This window comes from Podarcis muralis, chromosome 7 (assembly GCF_964188315.1).
Source record: "Podarcis muralis chromosome 7, rPodMur119.hap1.1, whole genome shotgun sequence".
Classification (NCBI taxonomy): Eukaryota; Metazoa; Chordata; class Lepidosauria; order Squamata; family Lacertidae; genus Podarcis; species Podarcis muralis.
The window spans coordinates 70,939,033-70,958,784 of NC_135661.1; the positions used below are offsets into that span (position 1 = coordinate 70,939,033).

The window sequence follows — 19,752 nt, forward strand, 5'->3', positions numbered from 1 at the left end:
AGTTGCTCTGATCCAGTGGTAGGGCTACTCTTGCATTTTTAGAGATGTCTCTTCCACATTGTTTTAATTGGTTTATTTTATATTTCAATGATGGATGTTTTACTGTGGCTGTTTTACTATGTACTTTAGTTGGTTACAGGTAGCTATTCATTTATCATTGGTCTTCTTCTTGTTGTTGTTTTTTTGCTGTTGGCTTCTAATTGTTTGTGAACTGCCTTCACATTTCTTGAAAGGCAGACTATTATTAATAATAACAAGAGTAACAACAATAATATTACTGATACACAAGTTCCAGGGCCTGCACTGTTATATTGAGCCCAGCATCATAATTTAAGCATTTGCACCCTGCTCTTCAGATGAAAAAGACTCCCAGAGTAGCTTCCTACAACTAGTAATAAGCCTCTGGCCTCAGGCATGCCATCTAAAATACATAGAATGGTAGTGTTGGAAGGGTCCACGAGGGACATCTAGTCCAACCCCCTGCAATTCATGATGCAAAAGGAAAACGTATTGGGAAGAAGGAAATAATAAGCCAAGCCAGGCCTAGTTCTTAGGTCATAAATTTTTCTGGTTGAGGGGAGTCACCCCTTGCTCTGATGCTCTTCTTGGAGTCAGCATGTGCAGTCACTCAGTATCATACCGCTTTAAGCAGTCAGGGCTACCTAAAATTAAAAATTAAAAAATTCCAGGAACTGTAATATGTTAAGACTTTTGTGGGTTGCTAAAGGTAAAAGGACCTCTGACCATTAGGTCCAGTCACAGATGACTCTGGGGTTGCAGCGCTCGCTTTACTGGCTGAGGGAGCTGGCATACAGCTTCCAGGTCAAGTGGCCAGCATGACTGAGCCACTTCTGGCGAACCAGAGCAGCACACGGAAATGCCACTTACCTTCCCGCCAGAGTGGTACCTATTTATCTACTTGCACTTTGATGTGCTTTCAAACTGCTAGGTGGGCAGGAGCAGGGACCGAGCAACAGGAGCTCACCCCGTTGCGGGGATTTGAACCATCGACCTTCTATCGGCAAGCCCTAGGCTCTTTGGTTTAACCCACAGCGCCACCTGCGTCGCTGTGGGTTGTTACGAGACCCTCATTCCCCTCACCGAGCTACAATTCCCAGAGTTCCCTGGGAAGAGGGAGTGACTGTTAAATCACTGTTGCTCTGTGTTGCTCCCCTAACCATTCCCAGGACCCTGAACAAATTATAGTTCCCAGGATTCAGGGTAGGGAGCCACGACTGATTAAAGTGGTGTGGTGGTTGTTGTTTTTAATGTATGGGATCTGAGAGGCTCATGTAAATGCTTGCCCTCTTTGCTCTGCAAGTATCTGTGAGCCTGTTCATACCTTGACTTAATTTGGATTATGAACTCCTTGTGCCTCCTTTAATTGCCCCTAAATTTGGAGACTCCCTATGCAGTTGATGTAGCTCTATGGGCAAGGGTGGATTAAATGGGGCACAAGGGGTTGACAATCCACATTAAGCTGAGGTAGGGACAGGCCCTGGGTAGGGCCTGTTCCCAGAAAGCACGTTTTCCCTGCCGGGTTGAGAGCCGGTCCTACCATTAGGCAGAGTGAGGTGACTGCCTCAGGTGGCGTTTGCTAAGAGGCGGTGGTGCCCCTCAGCAATTTCTCCTGATTCCCCTGTTGGAGAAGAGAGCTGCGTGCCACCCCCACCTTTGTAACCACCCTGTTGATCTCCATCAGGAGGAGGGCAGTGCCTCATTGGTAGGACTGAAGTGGGATTTGCCACTCTATGTGGAATAAGTGTGTGTGTGTGTGTGTGTGTGTGTGTGTGTGCACGCGCACACCGTTTTGTCCTTTGCCTCGGGCGGCAAAATGTCTTGCCCGGCACCTCCTGTTTAAGAGAGGGAGTCCATTCTACACCCCTCTAGCTGGGTGCCCCATGGCACTCGTGTCTCTGCGCTGTCAAAGAAAGGGCCCCCACGCCTGGCGTTTCCACCCAAGCGCTGCCAATCCCTCGGAGAAGCAGAGATTGGATCCCTTCCCAGCCTCGTTTTGAAGCACGAGCCGGGCCCTGCCACTTCCCTCTCCTCCCCTGGGGCAAGCTGTTCATTTCCAACCCCATAAGACAATGCCCTCTTTGGGGAGAAGGAAAAAAACAACAAAGAAATTATAAAGCGCACAGGACCATATGGTAAAATATAGCCAGAGCCGCCGATGTGGCCAATTTTCTGTATGTTACCATATGGTGCTGCGTATTTAGCAAAAATATAACTTGACTGTTTCTCTTTCCATATGGGGATTCTTTTGCCTTAATTAATAACATTGAGGGAAAACGCTTTCAAAGGCTTCCAAGATTCCTGCAAATGGAAGATTTTATGACAGAAACATGCCCTGTTAAGGTCTTCCGAGTCAACGCAACAGGCCCTGCAACTCGGCCTCCGCCTCCTCTTTGGCCAAGAGCTTTTTCGAGCAGTTTCAAGGCTCAGGACACAGCAAAAGTTGGCCTCCAAGCCTTCTGAACTCCCTCCCCATGAGGTTCCTGGAAGGTGTTGCTTGAAACGCTGTCAAATCCATCCCCTCTGTCATTCAGTCAGGCCTGGAACTCGTGTGTGTGTGTGTGTGTGTGTGTGTGTGTGTGTGTGTGAGAGAGAGAGAGAGAGAGAGAGAGAGAGAGAGAGAGAGAGAGAGAGAGAATTATATTTTTTCTCCTGTCCTTCCTCCAATCAGCTCAAGGCAGGACCCATTGTCCTTCCCTCACCTACGTTGTAAACACTCTCACACAACTTAAACATTCATGGAGAATCCTCAGAACTGTGGTTGTTTAGGGGTGCTGACCTCACATACCTACATTTCCCAGCACCCTTAACACACCACAGTTTCCAGGATTTTCCTTGGCTCTTAAAGTGGTACAAGAGTGCTTTAAATGTACGGTGCGGATGTGTCCTCTCTCATTCTCATGAGCTGAGCTTCTTGACTCTTGCCTTAGGAGCAAAAAAGACACGTCCACAAAAACATGCCTCTTCTAGAGTAAGGGGCAGAGCCGAAGGGGTTTTCTCTTCTGGGCTAAGCTCTCTTCCCCACAGGGGACATCCCACAAAAAGAAGCAGTGTAAGAAGCATTTACATTATGCCCTCCTATCTTTAAAAAAACTGCCTAGGGGAAGCAGAGGGGGAAATGGAAACTTGAAAGAGGGTTCAGAGTAGAAAGAGCATCACCCCAGCTGCGCATGTGCGCACAGATGCACACTAACCCCTCAGCCTGTATCCCATCAATGGAAATGTCGAGGAGGATGTTCTTTATATATTTAGAGTTTATTTTCATGGTGTGTGTGTTTTCCCCCTTTGTCTGTAATACCTTTGTTCCTTTTGCAACGTTTGTGTGGTTTTTTTAAAATAATAATAATAATCTTGCTGTGCTTTGCATATGCACTTTTGCCTGTTCTCCCTTTGCTTTCATTTTTCATTTCCCTTAATCTGTAAACTGATCACTGTTAGCTTTTGCCTTTGCTGCATTCATTTGCCTATATATAGAACTTTTTTGTCTATTTTTGTTTCCCTGTTTTCATTACTACTCTCCTACTGAATTTTCAGGTACAGACATCCAGATCTACAATGAGTCATTTGCTCTGGTTCTGTTTCTTACTTTTCCTCCTTCTTTTTAATTTAAATGCTCAAAATGAGCCGCAGCACTGTGGCTGGATAAGACTGTGTCGTGCCTATTCTGTACTCACACCTTGAAATTAGTTTTCTAGAGTATTTGCTTATTAGATAACACCTGGGTTTTCTTCTACCAGAAGGCGAGGAGCTGAGGTTGCTAAAGTTGCCAACTGATCAGGGCAGTGGGCAGGAGGAGGGATCCCAGCTCACCATTCAGGAAGCCCCTGCAGGCCAGCTGCAAACATCTCCTGTGCAAAAATATATTGGGCTGAGAGAACATTGCGGTGAGAGAGCAGATGTACTTATTGGAGCAAAATGTAGTAACAGCAACTTAATTATGTGCAAGTGTGGAGGACTTTAGGCCTTAGATGGGTTGGTAGGGACCAGCCACCATTGCCCAGGGGCCAAATGCAGTTCTCCAAGCCCATACTGTCAAACATTTCTCTGATGAAAATAGGGACGACCCACGCCATAATCATAATTTTACTATTTATACCCCGCACATCTTGCTGGGTTGCCCCAGACACTCTGGGCTGCTTCCAACATACAGTCATACCTCAGTTTTTGTACAGCTTAGTTCATGAACAACTTGGAACGCGAACGCCGCAAACCCGGAAGCCTGCAGCCAATCGGAAGCCACACCTTGGTTTCTGAACATTTCAGAAGTTGAACGGACTTCTGAACGCATTCTGTTTGAAAGCCAAGGTACGACTGTATATAAAGACACAATAAAACATTCCCCTTACAAGATTGCCTTCAGACGGCTTGGGGGCCAGTTAACTCCATACACTCCAACATTTCTCCAATGAAGATAGGGACATCCTAAGGAAAAGTGAGACATTCAGAAACTGGGATGGCTTCTCTAAATCAAGGACGTCCCTGGAAAATAGGGACATTTGGAGGGTCTGCAAGCCTCTTTATCTGGCCCTTATGATTCTTCCTAAACCATCCCCATGCCCAGGTCACAATGTTCCAGCCCTGCTCCACACCCTCAATCTAGATCCAACCCTAAACCTCAGCTGTATTTTTCTATTTTTAGAAATGCATTTCCGTCTTCTGTGGCTTTTTATGGCTCCTGCGACCCACATTAACACAACACACGCCCCTTTTTCTCATATTTAAAACAATTTTATTCATGAAAATATGCTGTACAATGCACTATACACAGTTCTTTACATTGCCACATACACAAAAACTAGAATAGCACAATCAAGAAGGTTACATTGCGTACAATATATGTGTGGTGAGAGATAAACAGCCTGTTGAAAACCCTAAGCCCCCCTTGAATCTGTACAGTTATAAATACGAGGAGGGGGGGAAAGACACCATTTTTCTTTTTTTCCTTTTTCATTGAGATGTTTGGTTTGGCCCAACCTTTATGCAGAACTTCCTGGCATAGTGCCATCCCCCGCACCGGCCCTTTCTGTGGAGCTAGTGTTTCGATGAGACCTGAACACCACAGACCTGGTGTGCAGCCTCACCCTGCGCGAACTTCTGCGCAGCTCTCCTGCGCAGGTCTGGAAATGAGGGCACAGTTGCAAAGCACAGGGCATTGCTGATGCACTACAACTGCGCTTGGTTCAGAGGTCTGCATGTCTCACCTGCCTGCTGAATGCACTGTCATGACTCAGCATTGCTGAAACTGGGGTGCTGCTGGAAGGGAACTCCCTGCCTGCAACCAATTGCTCCTTACAGTGTAATTGTTTATTTTTAAAATACAAGCACCCCACAGACCCTGATATGGTGGGCTGAGCCAAGGGCAGCTTTGTACTTGGATATGTTGGAGTCACACAACCTGATCTCAGGATCCACAAAGCACCATGACTACATGACCGTATAGCAAGGTCCACTCTTGTTCATTCACACAAAGCAGCTCTGCATTCAGTCTAAAAAACAGAGGATTTTCTGAGGATCCAGCTGGCCTTGCTTGCCTTGGAAGTTCTGCTCCTATTCCATGATACTGGGTTATGTGAGGGAGAAGGATTTTGCACATGCCCTGTAGCACCCTTTTCTTTTTTTTAAAAAAATTACTTCATAAGTTCCTCAGTTGAACCTTGGCTAAGCACTGGCTGTATTACACAAGGAGTTGGGCAAAGAGTTTTCAGGAAGTTGGAAAGGGAGTAAGAGTCATCACGGAACGCTCCTTACATCAGCGCAGAAGTTTGTCTTCCCTGGGGAGATGGAATCACACCCATGCGGGCCAGTGGCAATTTGGCCCTTCTGAATCAGCATCGGATTGGTGACACGAGTACAACAGTGGAAAGCATAATCATCTTTCAGTTTTGAGCACAATTTGTCCTTCCTCCCACCCAAAAAGAAGGCGAATTAAAAGAAAACAGAGGGAGGAGCACCCCCAAATGTAGGCTTGGTTTAATGAATTGTTTCCAGCAGAATTGTTTGACGTTTTAGCTGAGGATTGTGTCCAACCAAGCCCTGCTCCGAGTAGAGCTACCAAAGTCAACGGACCTAACTTAGTCACGTGCATCAATGCCAGTGTGTTCACTCTGGGGATGACCAGAAATCCTAAGTCACTGGAGCGCTAAGTGTTAATGGAAAAGTGAGGGCACGCCTTGCTTCCCTGTTATAGCTGATGGGTGCCACAGTGCCTGAAGCTACAAGGACATGGCCCATGCCACGTGCATTCTCGGCCATGTAGCACACAAGACGTCTCCTCTGCTTGGCACTTGCTTCATGAAGCTATTCCAAGGCAGGCAGGCGAGACGTGGGTGGTCTCAGGATTGTCAGCCGCATTCACAGGTTTCAGTGACTTAATGGGAAGGGGACAAGGAAAGCCTGCAGAGGCCAGATCAACTGATGGACCATCGGGGTGGTCAAAGCTGCTTCTGTTGGCAAGCTTGGCCGCTGACCCTCAAGTCAGGGCTACAGGCTGAGTATCCCCATAGAAGCCCAGGTGGGTGGGTGGCAGTAAATAAATAAATCTCAATTTCCAAGGCAACCAGTGAACTATCCCACACACGCCCATGATTTCAGTTTTGTTTTCTGCCACCTCAGTTGCTCTCCTTCGTCTCCCTGCTCATCGCCACCATCCCTCCAAGGCCACTGCCTTCCTAAGCAGCTGCGATCGGCTCCTCGGCCTGCCCCTGCCCAGCCCTCGCTTGACTCCCCAGCCCCTCAGCGCTGCACTGCACTTCCACAAAAAAAGACGGTAAAACACGACGCTTAGCAAATATGACTCCATTGCACACACGATGACCTCACGGTTAACACACCACAAAGATCGCTGAGCAAAGAGGGGCGCTTCCTGCTGCTGGGGGAGGGGTCTCTCTGGTTGAGCCTGCTGTGTGGCCAGGTAGCATATGAGGGGGGGGCTAGCCTCTCCTCCTGCCCTCCACAAAATTGGGGTCACAGCTTGGGGTGCACTGGGAGAGGGGCCTTTTCCGTCTCTCAGTCTCCTTGCATTAACACTGGGGGACATGATTTGATTTGTACTGTACAGGTTTTGGTCTGTACAGAGTGAGAGCAGGCATTTCCCCCACTTCTATCCTCCTTCCAGGTTCTTTTCTCTCCATCACTTCAAGATCAAGGGTGTGGGTGTGTGCACATGCGCATTCACAGAAGATTAAATGGAGGCAGTTGGGTTCCTAATCCTCAGGGAACAGACTCACTCACACACACACACACACCCTTGCTCCACAAGCAACAAATACTTGACAGCCTGCCACTTCTGTGTACGCCAGACTGCTGGCACCGGACTCGCCGCTCCGCTTATGATTAGTGTTCTCGTCCAATGCATTTGGGAAACTGAGGCTGAAATTATTAAAATGATCTCAGGAGCTGGACCAAAATAATTATAGTAGTAAAAAAAAAGAAAAAAAGAGCATCATTGCAATAATGGTTACAAACAAACAAAAAGAATCAAAATATATTAAATTCAGTACATGATCCAGCAATGTAAACATTTATAGCCTGTGAGCCCATCTGAAGTTATTTAATTATTATTATTATTAGCCTGGAATTGATAGAAACCCAGAGCAAAGAGGAACGCAGGCTACTCCAACACATATCCTGCCAGTCTCATGGGCAAAATTGGGAGGGAAACCTTCCCTTCTTATGGGCTGTAGCAAGATATGTTGCCCAAATCCTGATAGGCTTTTGGGACCTGGTCCAGGTACAAATCACGGGGGGGGGTGGGGTAGGGGAGATGCAGAATAATGGTGGGGTAAAATAAATAGCTGTGTTGTGGTGGCAAGCTGAGGAAGGGGGAGAGGAGAGTGGATGCACTTTTTTCTCTCTCTCGTTGTCCAGAAACTGTGCTGTGACATGAACCGAAAGCAAGAGCCGAGGCTATCCTTAAGATAATCTGCCTGGAGGCCACCCTCACTGCTCTATTCATAACGTTTACCTTGGCAGAGAGACCCTTCCGTTCCATACTAAAGAGACACTTAAGTTATGCCCATTCCTGCCTATGAAGACGGAGGGCCACGGGGGAAATCTGGGTGGGAATGTCACGCCCCGTGCAAAACAACTGAGGGAGGAGCACTATGGCATGGGAGCACGATGAAATAAAAGATCTCTTTCCACACGCTCTGTGAAATTATGTCATTTTCATTAGAGGGAATTCAGCCTCTGAAAAAATTTCCGTTAGAAACATGTTTCTTTCTGCATGGTAATATGATGGTCTACGTAGCATCCTGCTCCCTCCCCTCTAGTTCAAGTCACGGGCAACGGGCTGTGCAGTTGCATCTGGTGGTCCCAGATACAGATCTGCTTCCTCCTGCACATCAGAGTGTGCAAGCAGCCAGCTCAAAAGCAGAGCTGGGCTAAATGCGCCCCCCCCCCCGCCACCGCCAGAAGCTGAATATTATTCCCACCATCTGTGGAAGTAGCAGGGAGGGAGGTATTCAATTATTTTTGGAGGTGGACAAATTTCTTTTAAAGATCATCTCATCTCCGGCTTAAATACAAGGAAGCTGAGGGCTTTTTTCTTCTTTTGCACAACGGAAAAGAAGCAGTCAGGATAGAAGAACCTGACAGTTTTGGTTTCTCCCAGTTTCTAATGTACCCAACCTTAAATTCTCCAGGTATTCATATCGTTTCACTTTTTTAAAAAAAAGTCCTCCTGAAAATACATCAACATTTTTAGTGCAAATTTCTCCTAATATACCCACGTTTGTATGCATTTTTGCCTAATATACACGTGCCTTTTTGAGTGTTACTTTAACATATGGCTGGAGAACTGCCTTTCAAAATTCAGGCATGTGCAGATTTTGAAAGATGGCTGTTTTTAAGTTTGTGTATTGTTTTGGAAAGTACAAATTGGGTGGATTCATCTTTAAATGCGGGCTGAGTCAAATTTCTCCCCTAAGAAACAGTGGCTTGGCAGCTCCGGTTATGGCCCTGGAAAGGAATGTCCCTAAGGACTATCATGCATGGCCCCGCAAAGGGGGGGGTAGCTGGGAGATCCCCCTGAGAATGAAGCCACCTCGTCACATAGCATCACACTGAGGCGCATGTTCCAGGAGCATGGCCAGGGACACTGAGCTGCTGCCTGAAGCAGTGGCAAGGCTTCCTTGTTGCTTAAAAACAAAACCCAGCCCTTCGTATGCAAGCAGAACAGATAGATGCACTTTTAAAGACTCCACCTGAGCTATGTACCCAGATAGCTCTTTTCTGCACCTGACACTCCCCTGCTCCTTCAGAGTGACCAAATCATAAACTTTCCCCCTTTTTAATCACAGTGCTGATGGTTTTCATTTCTCAAGTTTTGTTTAGGTTCCACAGGACGAAGCCGTGATTCGCAATCTCAAACATAAAAGTAGATTTGTAATTATTGGTTGAATGGATGTGGTGGGGAAGACCCAGGCACCACTGAAACAGTCTTAAGGTCCCTCTGCTTTTTAAGGGAGGCATCTAAGCACACCTAAGGGGACGATGGCTGAAAAGACTACATGATCACTGTGCGTTTTAATCCAGGTGTGCTCCAATCACATTGGAAGATGGGCAGGGAGCAGATTTGGTGAGCACAAGAGGAGGGAATCGTCCCTTAGCGGCAGCACACAGCTTTCTGCCTGCAGAAGATCCCCTGGAATCTCCCAATTCAAAAGATCAAGGAGCAGGCAATGAGGAAGGGCTGCTTCCTGTGCTTTATGATTCCAGTGTGGCTGATAGCTCAGTGGCAGAGCATATGTTTTGCAGTTCCTGGGTCCAATCCCCAGGATCCCTAGTTATAACACAGCAGGTCACTGGGAAGACTACTATCTGAGTGAGACTCTGACAGTCAGACTAGACGAACGAGGTTTGATGGACAAAGCATCTGATCTAGTAGAACAAAGCAGCTCCCCTGTACTCCTGCACGGGGTGTCCTGGCGAGGAGTATGGGACCTACCCTTGTCTGTCACTTTCCTCCCTCTCCTCCTTTCCTGTTATTAGCCAGGCTTAATATGGATTTTGGAGCCCAGCTCTGGCTGATGCAAAGGAGATGTTTCTAGGGGGCTTAGCTCATGGGCCGGTGACTTACTGTAACAACTTCATGTTGACTACCATCACCTATATTTCGGGGGGTGGGGGGAAGCACTGCTCATTGTCTTCCTTCCATGATTCCAAGAAGAGGAACAAGTGGTTCAAAATAAGCATAGCTGTGCTAGTTTCCTTAATTTGCCATGTGCAGACAAGCTGACATTGACTCTCTTGTTCATGGAGTTTTGGCATCCCTGGACAGGCCCAGCCTCCTTTTAATAAACAAGCAAGGGGGTGTCAAGATCAGCTTTGGAAGTGACATCATAAAGACAGGGTGTCAGGGTGGTGGGAGAGGAAGTGAGGAAGTACGTGCTCCACACTTCCCTGCTCCCAAAACACACACATCTCATCAAGCGGTCCCATGAGAGAGAGAGGCAGAAATCTCACTAGAGCTCTGTATCCAGGCCCATGTTTTTTGTGCAGAAGGTCCTAGGTTCTACCCCAGGCATCTTCAGATAGGAAGACCTCTCAATGAAACCCACAAGAGCCTCTGCCAGCCAGTGTAGAGAACACGGAGTTTGATGGACCCAACACTCTGTATAAGGCAATTTGATATGTTTCATATCACAGAGAACAGGAAGCCCTCAAATAATGTGGGCATTCGGTGACCCAGAGGAGGGAAGCCCTGCCTAGCTACAACTAGAGGTGCTATCAGAAACTGATCACATTTCCAAACTCTGCAGGCTACTGACACCTATCCTTATTGTTACAGGGTGAACGTTTCAGATGGCCCAATTGACAGGTCCTGACTTTGTGCAAAAAAAAGTATGCTGATATAGACAGAACCTATGGCTGTCCAGCAGGACTTTGTATGGCACTCCAGTACTTTTAAGAGCTCCACACTGGGGAGAACCCCTAGTTTCACACAGCACCTGTTTCCCCTAATCATCACTAACATCCATCCACCATTAACCTGCTATGGGCTATCTAAGTAGAGAACTAGTTACTTTGAGGTGTCTTGGGCTCCTCCATTTTCAGCCTTCGGACTACCAAAATGAGGGCCTCGGTCCTACAGCTTTCATGGGAAGCCACATCACCTCTCCTAGCCTAGATGATCTTGGGCTGGTCAAATTCCAGATTTTTGCCAATAGCCCTCCTTCTCCACCCCTGTGTCTGTGTGTATCTCAGTTTATTGCACCTTCCTCCCCACTTCCTGAATCTTTACCTGCTATAGCTGCCCTCCTCGCTTTACAGGCTACAAGTTCCCACGCAAACCTAGCAAGGGTTGCATTGGCGATGGTGAGCCTTCGCAGGCCAGAGGGTACATACCGCCAGAATAAATAGTTGCCACTGTTCCCCATCCCTGCCTCCCTGCTTACCCTGGCCGTTTCCCAGGCCAGCAGCAACAGCAGTCACCATGCCAAACCTGTGGCTGGCTCTTAACATAGCAGTAAGTGCCACTCATGTGTGCAAAAAGTTGTGCAGTGCTTGCGCACTGAAGCAGACCCATGCTGGCACACATGCCTCTGCTTGTGCTGTACGCACACACATTTCATGCCCCCAAGTGCCTGTTGTTTCTTGTTGCAAGCATGGGGTTGGGGTGTGTGTGAAAAAGCTGACGTTGCTCAGATCAGCTTCCCTTTGCACAGTGGGCTATGGAAACCACAATGTCAGTTGCTGGATCTACAACGGTTGGGGAGAGCCCCTCCCTTCTGCACCAGCCATGCCATGAGTGTGACTGCAGGTGGGAACAGCTGGGCAGGGATGGTAGCAGAGCAAACTGATGTTACAACTGCCTTTAGTGCTGCAAGCTTCTCCCCTGCAGCTCTTGGTGCTGCTATCTGTCAAGACCGCGCAGAGCCCCACCCCCCACCATAATAAAAGTAAGGGGATCCTAAGCTACTGGCCTTTGCCAAAGGAGTGTCACAGATGGGCAAGGGCCAGGAAATGGAGCTAGGGTGTCCAATTAGATTTGAGCGGTACTGAAAACAATTAGGAAAGGGGTGAATGAAAAGCCAGAGCTGTCAATTCACTGAGGCTACCTAGGCCACCGTGGAGACCCTTCTAGCCACAAATCACTAGTTCCCTCTTTCTGTGCAATAGTGCAGGTGCCCAGGAAGGGAGGGGGTAGGGAAGGGGGAGGGAAGGGGGTGGGCGGGCAGCAGCTCTGCAATGCCATGGCTAACTTGTGCCTATTGCACACATCAAAGACAGATCTGACTTACTGCACGATACACCTGGCACAAGCGAGTAGTCGCCGGTACCTTTCAAAACATTTTACCCTACATTGTGTATTTGTGTGTGTGTGTGTGTGTGTGTTTAGTGTTGTCGTCAAGTTTAAACAGATGGCTCTAGCCTGGCTGAACAAATGAAGGCAAAGAAAATAAGAAAGGCGGAGTAGGGCGGGGGAGAAAGTTTGTTTCCACACACACCCCACCCTCTCATCCTGCTGACTGGTGGGTCAGAGTTGTCTGAAGCAGGTCTCACCCAGGCACCCAGCTCTGATTGGTGGGCTGCGGGGCGCTGGGCAAAGTGGCCATGTTGAGGCCGTTTTGCGGCGGAAGAGCTGAGTCAAAGTTGAAGTCCATCTCGTCGCTGTCCATAAAGTCGTTGAGGATGATGGACTCCACGTCGCACTCCAAGCTACCGTTGAACATGTCCAAGTCCAAGTCTGCTGGGAATCTGTCCTGGCCCAAAACAGGGGTGTGCATGGCTTCTGGGTAGGGTCCCTGCAAGGAGTCTAGCAGACTCATGTGCGCCCCTTGGTTGTTGATGTAGGAATGGATGTGCCCGTGATGGGGCATGGCCACCATGCTGCAAGAGTCATTGGGCAGGCTCATAAGGCTGATAGGAGAGGGTAAGGCACTGTTGCTGATCGGGTGGTGGTGGTGGTGGCTGGCTGGTGACGGGTGGTACAATGCGTTGCTCTTCATGAGGGACGACGAGTGGGGAGGGTAGGGGACAAGACCTATCTCTCCGCCGCCGCCACCCCCGCCGCCACACACAAGGGGGTTTTGTCTGTGGCCGCGGGGTGGCCCCATGCTGCTGGCTTGCGGCATGTGCGCCTCGCCCTCTTTGTGGGCGTAGGAGATGGAGGAGAGCAGGTCCTGCAAGGAGGCATTGCGGTAGGAGTTCATGGGAGCAAAGGTGGCCTGCTTGTTCTCCTGGATGGTCTGCATGGGCAGGCGGCGCATAAGGCTCATGGCCGGCTGGCTGTAGATGGTCCCGCAGTAGGTGCTCCCTCCTCCTCCTCCTCCTCCACTGCCACCTCCTCCTCCACCGCCCCCAGCGCCCACAGCAGAGCACTTGGAGTTGAAGCTGAAGCTGGAGTTCCTCTGCCGGAGGCCCCCGGTGGGCAGCGGCTGGGCAGGGCTCATGCTGTAGTTGTCCTGCAGGTCTTCCAGGAGGCTCTCACCAAGGCTCTCGTTCAGGTTGATGGTGCCAGTGAGATCAGTCAGCCGGGGCATCTCCACGGAGCAGCGGGCGTTCAAGGAGGGGGACATGGTGCTGGACGGGCTGGGGTACATCAGCGGGGAGGACGGAGTCCCGTCGTCCTCTTCCAGCTCATCCGGCTCGTGGTTGGCCATGATGGGGGAGAGGCGCCCGCTCAAGGTGCTGGCCGAGGAGTTGGCCCGCGTCCGGAAGTCGGCCCAAGCGTCGTACTCCTCGCTCGCATGGGAGTTGGGGCTCTCTGACCACTTGGCCTGCTGGCTGGCCGGGCTCTCCTCTCCACGCTCCTGGGCTGCCTGCAGCTGCTTTTTCTTGCTGGCTTTGCCCTTGATCCGCAGGAACTTGCTGTTGTTGTCCATGGAGACGGCTCGCCTGCGGGGCGTCTTGCCGGTTTTGCCCCCTTCGGGGTTCAGCATCCACCAGGAGCTCTTGCCCGTGCCCTCGTTCTGCACGCGGATGAAGCGGGTGTGCAGAGACAGGTTGTGCCGGATCGAGTTCTGCAGACAGAGTGGGAGACAAAAGAAGAAGACCCCCATCAATACCAGCCAGAGAAGCAGCCCAAGCCCACTGTACCATCACACAAGGCCACCAGTGCCAGCAGCCAATGCCTCGACACTTTCAAAGTTATCAGAAGAACATCAGAAAAGCCTGCTGGATCAGGCCAGTGCCCATCTAGTCCAGCATCTGGTTTTCACAGTGGCCAGTCATATGCCTACAGGATGCTCATAAGCAGCATCTTTGTAGTCTTAAGACCTTAAGCCAAGGGACTCTCTGGACCTCTCTGTCTGACCCGTGGAACTCTCCCCAGTAATTCCCCCCTCTCTCCAGGCCATACTCTCCACAGGCCCTGGTTTGCACCCCAACATTTTTGCCTGGCTGAAAATTTTTTGTGGACCACGTCTGGGTGTGCGCGTGAATGTGTGTAGCGAGTAAAGGTAAAAGAAAAAAGGTATAGGACCCCTGGACGGTTAAGTCCAGTCAAAGGCAACTATGGGGTTGTGGCGCTCATCTCGCTTTCAGGCCAAGCGTTTCAGGCCAGTGTTTGTCCACAGACAGTTTTCTGGGTCATGTGGCTAGCATGACTAAACTGCTTCTGGTGCAACAGAACACCGTGATGGAAACCAGAGCGCACGGAAACACCGTTTACCTTCCTGCCGCAGCTGTACTATTTATCTACTTGCACTGGTGTGCTTTCGAACTGCTAGGTTGGCAGGAGCTGGGACAGAGCAACAGGAGCTCACTCTGTCGTGGAGATTCGAACCGCTGACCTTCTGATCGGCAAGCCCAAGAGGCTCAGTGGTTTAGACCACAGCGCCACCCGCGTCCTTGTAGCCTTCTATGCACAGGTGAAAGATTATGTTCAATACCCTGCCCACTCTTGCCTCTGCCATGTGGCCTTCGGAAAGTTGTCCAGAAGGAATGTGGCCCTCAGGTTGAAAATGGTCCCCTCCACCTGCCTCCAGGGTTTACAAACCCTCCCCCCATTTTAAAAAATCACCAGCGCACAAGTTTTGAGGCTCAGACTAGATGTTGTGTCTCTTGTGTGATTAGCAACCACATTAGCAGATTTAAAAAATTTAATACTAGTCATGTCTGTGTGGGGTGATTATAATCAGGACCACAGCACATAGGGAGGAGAGGTTTAACCCTTTCATTCTCCGCCCCGATTGCAGTGAAGGGCTGCCGCTAGTGTGGCAACCAGCCTTAGGGTAGAGAAGGGAAGCTCCCACTGGTGACAATGGAAGCTTTCCCCCCTGCTGCCCCTGCAAAAAAAAAGAATGGCTAACTGCTAGGGAGTTAACACTCCCTTCTCTGTGCACTGCAGTCCCAATAGAAATACGGTAGCCCCTGAATCTATTCTTCGGTCACATCCACAGCATACATTGAAAGCAAACTGAAAGCACATGGCTTTCCCCCAAAGACTTGGGAACTGTAGTTCCCCACACACAGAGCTCAGTTCCCAGTACCCTTAATAAACTATAGTTCTCAGGCTTCTTTGGCAGAAATCATACGCTTTGTTAAATGTCCTTTAAATAAAATATAAATAAATAAATAAAGCCCTGAAGTGGTTCCCAACCATACAATAAGCATAAACTTCTGATTTCTTATCGCCACACCGCTTTCAAGACTCAGGCATTGCAATTTTGAAATCAGGGGGTTATAAAGGGGAGTCTCCGTTAAAATTCTTGATTTCTTAAAAAGGGGGCCAGGTATTTTCCTGACCCCCAGACCCAGGTGCATTAAGGTTCAGCATTAAATCATGGGGAAATAACCACACAAGACTTCAACAGACCTATTCTGTGTTCCTGCAGTAGGTGAGTGGGGGAAATGTTCTCTCTCCCACCCCAAGAGAAAAGTCCTAATTCTATACACCATCTAAAGCTCTCTTTTCTACCGTAGATTCAGGATGGGCAAAATAATTTCTTCCCACACATAATATTTTATAGAATTCATTGCAGCAAGAGAGAGAGAGGGAGAGGGAGACTACTGATGTAACCAGCTTGAAAAGGGGTGTGTGAAAACATGCTGGGGGGGGGGGACACGTTACATCTATCAAGGGGTCTATGGTACCTTGATAGAGGCAGGGCACCTCTTCCTTGGTACAACCAATGGAAGAGGGCTGTTGCCTCCCAGAAACATCTGATTGGCTACTGTAGAAAACAGAATGATGGGCTAGATGGACCTTTGTGTCTTCTTCTGCCCTTAGCTGATTATGGCGACACAAACTATTCCTAATGCAACTACTTCTAAATACCAAATTATGTGTCCTTGGTCCACCCCCACTCCTGCTGACACTAGGGGTGTTCATACATTACATTCAACAAGTGTGCAGTCGGTGTGCCTGTGTACAAAATTAGTTGAGCTGCACAAACAAATTATTTATGTAAAAAGCATGGTCACTGGATTGTATCCAGCTAAGTTCTACTCACAGCAGACCAGCTTAAATGAATGACCCTATGTTAGTCACGTTTATTAACTTCAATAGGTCTTCTTTGAGTAGGAGTAGCACTGGCTACAACCCAGTGAGTGCAACATTTGAGCTGTGCAAACTAGCAAGTGTGCACCCTTTCACTTGCACATGACTAAGCACCGCTTGTTCAGTGCCATGTGTGAACAAGCCTAAGGCAAGATTCATGCCATGCATTTAAAGCCCTATGATAAAGTAAAGGTAAAGGTACCCCTGCCCGTACGGGCCAGTCTTGACAGACTCTAGGGTTGTGCGCCCATCTCACTCTATAGGCCGGGGGCCAGCGCTGTCCGGAGACACTTCCGGGTCACGTGGCCAGCGTGACATCGCTGCTCTGGCGAGCCAGAGCCGCACACGGAAACGCCGTTTACCTTCCCGCTAGTAAGCGGTCCCTATTTATCTACTTGCACCCGAGAGTGCTTTCGAACTGCTAGGTTGGCAGGCGCTGGGACCGAACAACGGGAGCGCACCCCGCCGCGGGGATTCGAACTGCCGACCTTTCGATCGGCAAGCCCTAGGCGCTGAGGCTTTTACCCACAGCGCCACCCGCGTCCCGAGCCAAAAAGCCCTATGATAGCACTTTAAAAAGACAGAGCTTCCCTTCCCAAAGAATCCTGGGAGCTGTAGTTTGTTAAGGGTACCAACACACACACACACACACACACACACACACACAACCCGTTCCCTGCCCAGGGCTACAATATTCAAGGTTGGTTTAACAACCAATCCCTCTTCCCAGGGAATTGTGGGAACTGTAGTTCTGTGAAGAAACCAGGGGTCTCCCAGCAACTCTCAACACCTTTAACAAACTACACTTCCTAGAATTCTTGGGGGGTTGGGGAAGCCACGACTGTTCAAAGTGGTACCATAGTGCTTTAAATGTATGCTAGGCTTGCCACCTGTTCTGTAAAATACAGGATTGTCCCGTATTTCAATGTAAAATGCTATGTCCTGTATTGATACAGTATTGGTCTGTATTTCAGGTCTTCTCTCTCTCTCTCTCTCTCTCTCTCTCTCTCTCTCTCTCCTCCCCCTCTGTCTCTGCCAAGTTAGGGATCCTCTCCAAATGCATGTGTCTGAAAGGGTGTGTGAAAGGTCATGTATTTAAGCTTTGCGTAGCCAAGCACAGACAGATGTACAAATTCAGATGGGGGTGGGGGAATAGTCCCCCAACTGCCCTGTCCTGAATTTTGCCAGAACAAAAGTGGCAACTCTAGATGTGCCCTAAGCACAAGGAACTTCTCGCTCCAGGTAGAAGTCGGGCATCATTATTTAACAGTCCCTGAAGACTGGAGATTGTTGGAAACAGCCTGGCTACCCTTTCCCAGTTCTGCTTCTCCTGGAGAAACAACCACTTTTCTGCTTCACTCAAACATGACATCCGTGCCTGCCCAGACGCTTGGGCAAGTTGGCACCCCGAGAGATCCTTGAGTGCCCCATTCAGCGGCTCTGTGACGGAAAGGCCTCTCCAGGTCCCCCATTCCCATGGCAGACAAAGACCCTTGCAGCTGCTGGAGCTACAGCTATGCCAAGGGCTCCTTGCCATTGGATTCATCCCCCCCCCTTTTTTTATTTTTTCAACACCATCCAAAAAAGCAAGCTTAAACACGGCAAATGGAGTTGCGGCGGGAGAGCGGGGCGGGCGGGAGGTGGCTCTCTCTGCTCTTTCAGCTCCCAGCGATGCCTTTGATTCTAATGCCTGGCGGGCAAAGAGAGCCAGCAGGGAATTTGATCCATGGCAAGCGTGGGACGCTGAGAAACTCTCGCCTGTGACCTGTGGATTATTCCTCTGCTTCCATCCAAAGGAATTTTCCCATGGAATTCTCAGTGGGGCTCTGCACAGCTGATTAGCCTGGCGGACAATAGCGAGAGGCAAAGCGCCGCTGCCGCGGACTGCGTGCCCGTTGTGGTCCAAAGGGGATGGGTGGCAATTGGATTCAGCCTCTCATGCCCAGCTGCTGGTGCAAGCAGCAAAGAGATGGGAGAGACGTCCGTTGTGCATAGGGCAGTGGATGGTGCCAGCATCAAATATTGGCACCTGCTGAGGCTGGTGACCAGGAGGAGGCCCACTGCCAATTCCTGGAACATCCTAGCCCCACGGCTGGTGCTCCTTACTCTCTGCCACCAGTTCACTCGCCTTCTTCGAGCATCTGGGCAATGAGATGAGAGGGGTGAAAGGACCAGAAGGGTTTTTTTCTGAAAATCTTGACCATCGAGCTTATCCTCATGGATTTTGTCTAATTCCTTATCTTGCTCCTTGACCTCAAAGAGAAGCAAACACACACAAACACCTCGGTTCCACTAAAAATAAAAACAACCGTTGAATTATTGTATATTTTGGATTGTGTCCAACTTAGGCCACATTCATGCCATACATTTAAAGCACTATGAAGCCACTTTAAGCAGTCACAGCTTCTGCCAAAGAATTATGGGAAGTGTAGTTTGTTAAGGGTGCTGAGAGTTATTATCCTACACACACACACCCGAGCTATAGTTCTCAGAGTGGTTTATATCAATCCCTCTTCACAGGGAGCTCTGGGAATTGTAGCTCTGGGAGGGGAATAGGGGTCATGAGTCCTAACATCTCGCAGCAACCTCAATAAACTACAGCTAGCTCCCCAAATCTGTCCAGGCAGACCCTTATGGTGAAATAATCCATCTCTGTCTCTCAGACTAATCAATCTCAAAGGGTCCATATGAAGATAAAATTAAATAGTCCTTATTTCCTGCCCTGCCCTTCTTTTAGAAAAGGTGGGGCACAAATATGAGTAGCTACACCCCCAACTTATCAGGTGTCTTTGGTATGAAGCACACCTCTTGCCTCAGTTTCCTAAATCTGCAAAATGGGAATGCTTCACGTCAAATAAGAGATAGGAAACACTGTGTATACCCTGTACTTTAAACATACATTCAAAATCTGGAGCCTTTATGAATTATGCAAAATAATTTACATGCATCTGCTTAGTTTGCATAATTTATTCAGTTTCCCCTAATTGCAGCGGCAGGCAAGGAACTATGAACAATTTTGGAGCCTCGGTCCCTGACTCCTGAAATAACTTCCCGTTCAGCCTCGCCCTGGATTCTGCGATTGCAGCAGTTGTTCCTCCTCGCACACTTTCGTCTTTACCTCCTTAAGGACTAGAAACATGCATGCTTCCAAACAAAAACTGGGCTTCTCTGCATGCCAAATCATGTGCTCATGTAGTGCAGCTGGAGAATATGCAGAGGGAAATCATCCAGAGGCCAAAGTAGGCTGACAACTGGAATTGGAGAAATGAGCGTAATTGGTGCCTGATTTA

At 48.9% G+C, this 19,752-nt stretch overlaps 1 protein-coding gene across 1 annotated transcript in view; it reads right to left on the minus strand.

Moving 5' to 3' along the window:
• Positions 1-4,946: 4,946 nt before the first annotated feature.
• FOXO6 (forkhead box O6) overlaps positions 4,947-19,752 on the minus strand; it is a 125,283-nt gene continuing 110,477 nt past the window's right edge. The window contains exon 2 of the mRNA XM_028742772.2: positions 4,947-13,982. Within this exon, the coding sequence (XP_028598605.2) occupies positions 12,519-13,982 (1,464 nt within the window). The 3' untranslated portion in view covers positions 4,947-12,518. The remainder of the gene's footprint in view (positions 13,983-19,752) is intronic.